General features: G+C 44.2%; 1 protein-coding gene across 1 annotated transcript; it reads left to right on the top strand.

Moving 5' to 3' along the window:
* Positions 1–1,242, top strand: LOC115390619 (fibroblast growth factor-binding protein 2-like). The gene is made up of 2 exons (XM_030094538.1): positions 1–826; positions 972–1,242. Exon 1 carries the CDS (start codon positions 50–52, stop codon positions 806–808), a length of 759 nt encoding a protein of 252 aa, XP_029950398.1. The 5' UTR covers positions 1–49; the 3' UTR covers positions 809–826; positions 972–1,242.
* The last annotated feature ends 6,395 nt before the right edge of the window (positions 1,243–7,637 follow it).

Genomic DNA, 7,637 nt, shown 5'->3' with positions numbered 1-7,637 from the left:
CTGACAGACACAGGCATCACCTACCGTCACTCCGTCACTCAACGCCGCCATGAGAGCCAGGATGAGGTTGTTGCTGCTGGTCTTGGCAGCAGGTGTTTGTGTGTCTCATGCTCAGACCAACAACAACAGCCACGACAACAGACAGCAGCAGCAGCAACAGCAGCAACAGCAGCAGCAGCAACAACAGCAGCAGCAACGCAGTGTCTGGGATGAGCCCATCAGATTCAGCACCAAGACCAAGGACTCGTGCACCATGGTGGTGTCCGGGGTTGGGGACTATACTCGCCTGCGTGTCTCCTGCAAAGGTCAGGCTGCAGGACGCTCCTACTACTGCGATTTTCAGGGCAAGCCCAACCTGTGCCGTGCCTACAACCTGAACCCCCGCCACTACTTCACCCAGATGATGTGGGACATGAGGAAACTGAGCCACGCCTGCCAGGGACCTAAGATCTACCGGCCACAGATGTGCAAGAAGTACCCCGATGAGGCTCAGATGACCTTCCTGGCCGCCTGGCCCAAGACCACCACCCAGAAGCCCTCCAAGCCAGTCCAGGAGCCACGGAAGCCAGCGGTGCCGGCCCAGACCAAACCTGTGGTGACTCCCAGACCAGTCAAGCCTCAGTCTCAACCCAACAAGCCTATGCCAGGCAAGGGACCTCAGACCAAGAAAACCACCCCCAAGCCTGGGAAGACCACTACTCGTCCCACAGAGCAGTCCGACTCCAAAGCCTCTCGCATCGCCAATGAGTACTGCTGGAAGAGCTTCCACGGCGTCTGCACCTACTTCATCAGCTGGTTCCAGAACTGAGGCGGCGCGCTGACACAGGTAAGAGAGCAGTCATAGGCATCTCTAAACCACTTAGGATTTCACCAGCTGCAATATTAGCTTCTATGGTCTCACAGCACAAACGAAAACATGCATGTTCAATATGTTCCTGAGTGCTTTTTTTTTCTGTTTTGTCTTGTTTCAGGTTGGAATTACCAGCTATCAATCCACTCGTCTATCTCAGACCTCTGAAGGATCTGTTTGAGAGTCATTTTGTCAGGTCCGGTCTGACTCCCTGCAGTGTAGCATCCTACCGGCTGAGTCCCAAACACATCGGTCAGCCGCTGACTGGTGTCAGGAAGCGTGCATGTCCTTTTTTAAATCTGTAAAACACACAGCAAGGCAAAGGAAAAATGTGGCAGGCATGTGTTCCTGTTTGTATATGATGTAAAATTCCATCCTCGTGTCACTGTAAATGTTCCACCAAAAAAAAAAAAAAAGAAAAGAAAGAAAGAAAGTGTGAAGATCAAGAGAATAAAAGTCAGAGTGGTAACTCCTCGTATGTGTGGCTGTGTTTCTTCTCCTGACACCAAACAAGCAGCGGCTTCATGCACTCAAAAGGCTCCTTGTATCTTTTCCTCTCCAGCTGTAACAACAACTCTGCTACCTGGCCGAGGAAGTTGTTCCCGTGCAGACACACCCAGAGTGAAGCCAGACTGCAGTAAAAATAATGCCGCTTCAGTCACAGAGGGTGTCTGTGCAGAGCTAAACACCTCCTTGTATGAGTCAATGAACTGAGTTTCACCCTCAGTTTCCTGTTGGACTGACTCAAAAACCTAAAAAAAAGTATATTTCTCAGAAGGTGTTAGTTTGCAGTTTCAGAAGTGTGCTCTGTTAATTGAATTGTCTTCCTGCTCCTTAATAACAAATTTAAACATCACCACAGTTATCTGTTATGCATATTCATGTGTCTCAGATTTATATGAATGTGGCCAAACCTGCCGTAAATTACAGCAAGAGGAGAATAGAGGTAAATGATTCAGAAATCTATGAAAATGTGTTAATTCGCAAGAGGGAAGCACAGAGGACCCAAAGTGGACTCAAGCGCTCAGGTAATGAACAAACATTGAACGTTCAGCTCACTGTAATATGATGTGTAATGAGATGCGCTGACGTCGTGTCACTACAATTTAATTTGAATTGATTTTAACAAATAAGTATGCCTTTTTACTTCCGAAGACTCCAAGTGTTTCTGCAAAGCGGCTGCAGCTCCGCTTTGTTTTCTCCTCCTTGCCGGACTCATTACTCTGACTTATCTGTGTGAGTACTGAGTTAACCTGCACATGTAGCCCCACAGAGACAAGAGTGGCTGAACGTATCTATATTTGTTTCGGCACAGTTATCGAGAGGCAGTCTGAGAGGAGGCTGGAGATGGCTCAGCTGCGCTACAAATACAACAACTTCACGAAAGAAAGAGAAGAGTTGAAGCACTGACACTGGCCAGCACATTTCTCTCTAGAATCCCTTGAGAGTATAGATTTCATTGTACCCTGCACAGACTGGGTTATAGGGAGGGGCAGGGGTGGGCAGTGCCCACCCACAGGCATGCTCTGCCCACCCAAGGAAAACTGGATGCTGACGGCAGTCCGGGCACCGCATGTGATATTCCATTCATATATTACTGTGTATGTATGTGTGGTGATTAGTGGAATTACTTGTAGTGTCCTCTCAGTCCCCACGCACAGGACCGGCTCTTGGCATAGGCGAACTAGGCGGCCGCCTGGAGCACAGTGTACAGGAGGGCGCATGTGGGCGTATGGAAGAATAGCACATCCAATTATAGTGAGCGATGCAACCGACCGCGTGACGCTACATGTGAGCATGTACTTACTTACTTACTTATTTTTGGAAGACAAACCCGATATTCTACTTTTCTACACTGTGTAGCAAAAATACTCACACTATTACATTAAAACTGAAAACTGGATTAAAATAAATATGATTCATGCAAATTATTTTTTGTGCAAGATTATCAGAGCCCTGGAGTGTTAAAAAAAGATATTAAAATGATCTTTGTTGCACTTGTATTTTTGTATTACAGCAGAAAAAGAATTACGACAAAGTTCTTTGAACAAAACCGGATTTATTGAACACAAACTGCAGCAACTTTTAAACAAGATGTTGCGAATATTGCACACAAAACAAGAAAAGGAAAGTGCTGTTTCTTTAAAGGAGTCATATTATGCAAAGTTCACTTTAAAAATGTGTCTTTACAGTCATATTACCTCCCAGAGCCTCTGTATGATCCCCCAGAAATGAAAAATTCAGTCACCTCCCTCAATTGCGCACTCCACTTTGAAGAAAATATACACTCAAACAGGCGGTTCTGAAATCTTCCTCTTCTCTACATCAGAAAGAGGGACACCACTCCCCCCCGGAAGAGGATCCAGCCTTTGGGGGGCCCCGGATAGGTGGTTATAGTAGTATGTGTTGCCATAGCCTCATTAAGACGTTCAAATTTGAAAATTGTCTATTTCTTCCTCTGGCTACACCACATTTTTGAAAATGAAACTGAAACTTAAAGCTCGTGTCCGGAGTTCGTTTCCAATGTATGTATCATTTTTTAACAGAGCTTAAATGTGTTCGTCTGGTTCGATACTACAATATAATATTAGCATAAAGCAATATAAAAATTTATTTATGAGCTCCGCCTTCGTCTCATAGACCCCCATGTTATCCGAAAAAGCGTTGGTCAGCATCAGCCAATACATTTCAAGCTTCCGCCTTGTCATGTTGTCAATCAACGTGTGCACGCAGCCAGAGAGCACTGGCACTCGCCCAGGCAGAGGTGAGTTAGCTCCGCAGCAGCCGCCGCGCTTACCTCGGATATACCCATGGTCTGCTGAACATCCACCGTAAACAGCTAAACGTGTCGGATGCTGTAGGACTCGGAGGCTCCCATTTTCACCCGACGGATAATAGCGTGCACAATTAAAGGGGCGTGGCTTGGTCGCTCATGAAAGCAGAGGGAGGGTGGAAGCTCCAGACGTTGGATTAAAAAAACCTCTCTCTTTCAAAACTCTGGACACCAGCTTTAAGCTGAAACGCCTCTGACTGTGCACCGACCGTGTGGAAAAGAGTGTGAGTGGCCAGATGCGTTCAAGTGCATCCCATAAAGAAGGCTGTAAAAATCAGTCTGTTCGGAGGAGGGCTCCTCAGAGCCACTTTTTAGACCGCTCAAACTCCGAATATAAGATGAATTTGGGGCAAACAAACTTATATACTATGTTTTTGGGCTTCTGTGACCTATATGACGTGACTGAAAAATAGCATAATAGGTTAAATTCTGTTTCAGTGACTCCGGTGCACTTTGTCCTGTGCATCTTAAATGCCCTGGTTTCATCCTCCAATATGTCAGAAAGCTCGTCGACGGCGTTAATTGATGTTTTGCATGCTACATAGGTAGCTGTTCTCAACTCACTCGCTTCTGAACATCATTGATGGTGCCTGATGGCCCAGCATCTACTGGTACCGAGAAACCTTTTACGCTGGGCACACAGCAGGCCTGGTGTTTCTTGGTCTTGCCATGATCTTTCAGGTCATGATACTGTGCTCTCAATTCCGTGTTGAAATATTTACAACAAGCTTTGCCGTCATCATTTTTAACAGGAGCAACCCAGGCTTTTAGCTCTGGATCCGACTCCCATTCTTTCCTGTAGATCTTTTTGGACTTTGCCCACTTCGACATCACGCCCTTGTAGAGTAACCAAAAACCGCAGCCGTTTTACTCCTCAAAGATGCTAATCCTCCCACGTACAAGACAACACCATAACTCATACACCTCTTCCCTGTTGTTGTTGCCCCATCTTGCACGTGCACGCCCAGTATTGCCAGATCCTCATGGCAGTTTCCAGCCCAAGCACTGCTGAAAACCCACCCATTTTTATAAAAACTAGCCCAATTTTTACATGCCCGCCCAAGGCTCTTTCTCCCAGCCCAGTGACTTTTAAAGTAGCCCAATTGGGCGGGAACCCGCCCAATCTGGCAACACTGCTTTTGAGGTTGGTTCAAACTTTACGTTGGATGTGTGAGGAAAGCGACTGTGCTCCTCCCCTCCAAAGATGCATCCAACCACCATGGACTCTGCTCTACACTACTCCCACCCTCTCTGATGTGTCGAATTCCACCTCTGCCTCAGCTTCCTGCTGAAGGAGTGGTCTGGCTGACACTCCCAACACATCGGCGCCAAAAGGCACCACCTCCTGGATGAATGATGGAAGTGAAAACCGAGCCAACAGCCCAACACCATTCATGGTCATTCTTCCGAAGCAACTCTCCTCAGGCACCGCCCTGAAGGGGATGGAGGATGGCAGGGTGACGTTGGTGGACGGACTGGACACTGGGTCCGTAATTGCCCACATGTTTATGACATTGTCCATGTCATAGACATATAAACACATGGTTCCCAGTTCAAGGGTTCTTATTCAAAGTCTACATCTGGTCCCATGATGAAAGAAAGCTTTTCATGTCCAGTTAGGTGCAACATATTCTTACTATCTACACTTTGCCAAACGACTCTGATAGGATGAGAGTTAATGATCAAACTGGAGATTGTGCTCACATCAACTGCAAACTTATGACTGCAGACAAACCCCAGTGTACATCACATGCACTGTGCATACAGGACCTGATGTTGACTATGAACAAAACCTTTTTTCTACGACTTTGAAGATGACTGGCCTATATTGGGGGTTTTTTTTGGACAGGACTCAATGCACAGAGTCTGTTCGTCTGTCTACTGTCCAGATGTCTCTGTTTAATGTTTCAGGTTCTCACAAACAAAGTTCCCTTGCCAAACCCCACGACCGGTAATGGAATGATTTGGGACGGTTCATGCGACATGATGATTGGCCGACTGCTGATCCAACCCTCCAATATTTGCCATCTCTCTCAGCATATTGTAAGGCCTAGGCTGAAGTACATGTTGTACAATCTGTGCTATTGACACGATTTGTCAATGAGCATGCTCGAATAACCACATTAACACTTAGGATCAGAGTGTAAAAGCTAATTAATTTCTTTATTTCAGACCCTCCAAAACGAACTGCAAAACAAACAGTTCATTCAGCTGAGGAGCCAAAGACAGCTGAACAGAAAACAACTGCCGAGGCTGGAGAAACAGCATCACACACAGCCTAGTGAGCTGATGATGTGAGGTTGAAGGTGCACCAATCATATTGTTCACTGTTTGCTTTAGTCAAACACTGTTCAAATATAACAAAACTTCAAGTAACTTTTTCAGAAAACTTTACAAAGAATAAAAAAAGGAAAGATTTTAGGAAAAATCTGCAAAATGATGCAAAGAAAAAATATCTTGAATTTGAAGGATGCATGAAAAAAGTTTGTACACAAAGAAAACTAAAGTGGAGCAGTGGTAAAGCAAGACTGTGTCCAGCGACTCAAAGGTTTAAATCCCACTGTTGAAAATTTACCACTATGGGTGCCTGAGCAAGACCCTCGACTCTCGACAGCTACCGCTGCTCCCAGCTCGAGGAATCCAGGTTAATGATGAAGTGCATGCGGAGAAATCCTTGTGTAACGTATTTCACATAGCTGTGAGCAAAGAATAGAAGTTAAAGCAACAATATTTCTCAGCAGGTTCGGTGTGTTATTCAAACATTTCCAAGATGGTGTATCATTGGTCAGATGAAGTTTATTTGGCGAATGATATTGTCTTGATACCACTTGTCTCCACTGACACATTAACACTTGTTTCAGATCAGTGTTGATGCTTTAGGTGAAAGAAAGATGAATGTTCCTCTCACCGTCACATCACTGTTTATATTTTATTTATTTATTGATTTATTTTAAGTTTTCATTGTATTTTGTTTTCTTCCCATGATGTATAGAAGGCATTCAAGTGTATTTTGAAAAATGGCAGGATGTTGCTGGAATGTTCTATTGTTTGTGTCGTTGAGCAGTCTTCTTCAGCTCCGCTGGAGGGAAGGTTGATATCACCTGTGAGGGACTGCAGAGCTCCGTCTGATTGGCCAGCCAGTCAGGAGCCCGAGAGTGGAAACTGTTTGGGAAGGAGTTTTATTTTTGTCTTTGTGGAGGCAGTGAGGAAAGTCTAGTTGTTAATTTGTAACCCTGCTGCTGAGTGAAATTAAGATTTTTTTTTTCATTATTTCATTAAAATCTGACCTCTGCCAAAGGGTTACAAGATTAATCTGAAGGATTGTGAGATGATGAATGGAACAGATGAGAAACTTCTATATGTTGTCACTTGAATAGATACTTAAAGCGCCCAGACTCACAATGGATAAATCTGTTTCAAGCAGAAATGCTTCAGATATGGAGTCAAGTGTTTGAAATCTTTATCCGTTAAACTATTTGCTCATAAAAAGAAACTGACATGGACTTTCTGAACTGAACCCTGACTCTTCAAACCAGATCTATGCTGACTCTAAATGCCAAACCACATAGAGAATCTTTACAATAGAAAAGGGCTTTTTGACTTTTGAAACTTCACCTGCATTTTTATTTAAATTTCTTTTAAAAACCTGTGTATGTGTATTATTCAGACCTGGATATGCTAATAATAATAAAAAGGCTTTAAACTTCAAACTGAACTCTCAATCTTAATCTAGAATTCATAAAAAAGACGAGTTGAGTCATTGTGCTGCACTGGAACTCTTTAAATGACCTCAAAACTTGATCGGGACTCTTTAGCATAGAGACTATTCTGGAAATAGACAAAGGTTATTTAAAAAAGACTAATTATAAAAAACTGACTTGGTGCCGTTCAAAACACCTGGATGCAATCAACCCTGACTGGACATAAAAAAAACACTTTGTACTTGATCTGATC

Source organism: Salarias fasciatus, chromosome 6, assembly GCF_902148845.1.
Source record: "Salarias fasciatus chromosome 6, fSalaFa1.1, whole genome shotgun sequence".
NCBI lineage: Eukaryota > Metazoa > Chordata > Actinopteri > Blenniiformes > Blenniidae > Salarias > Salarias fasciatus.
This window is presented reverse-complemented; position numbering and strand designations above follow the sequence as displayed.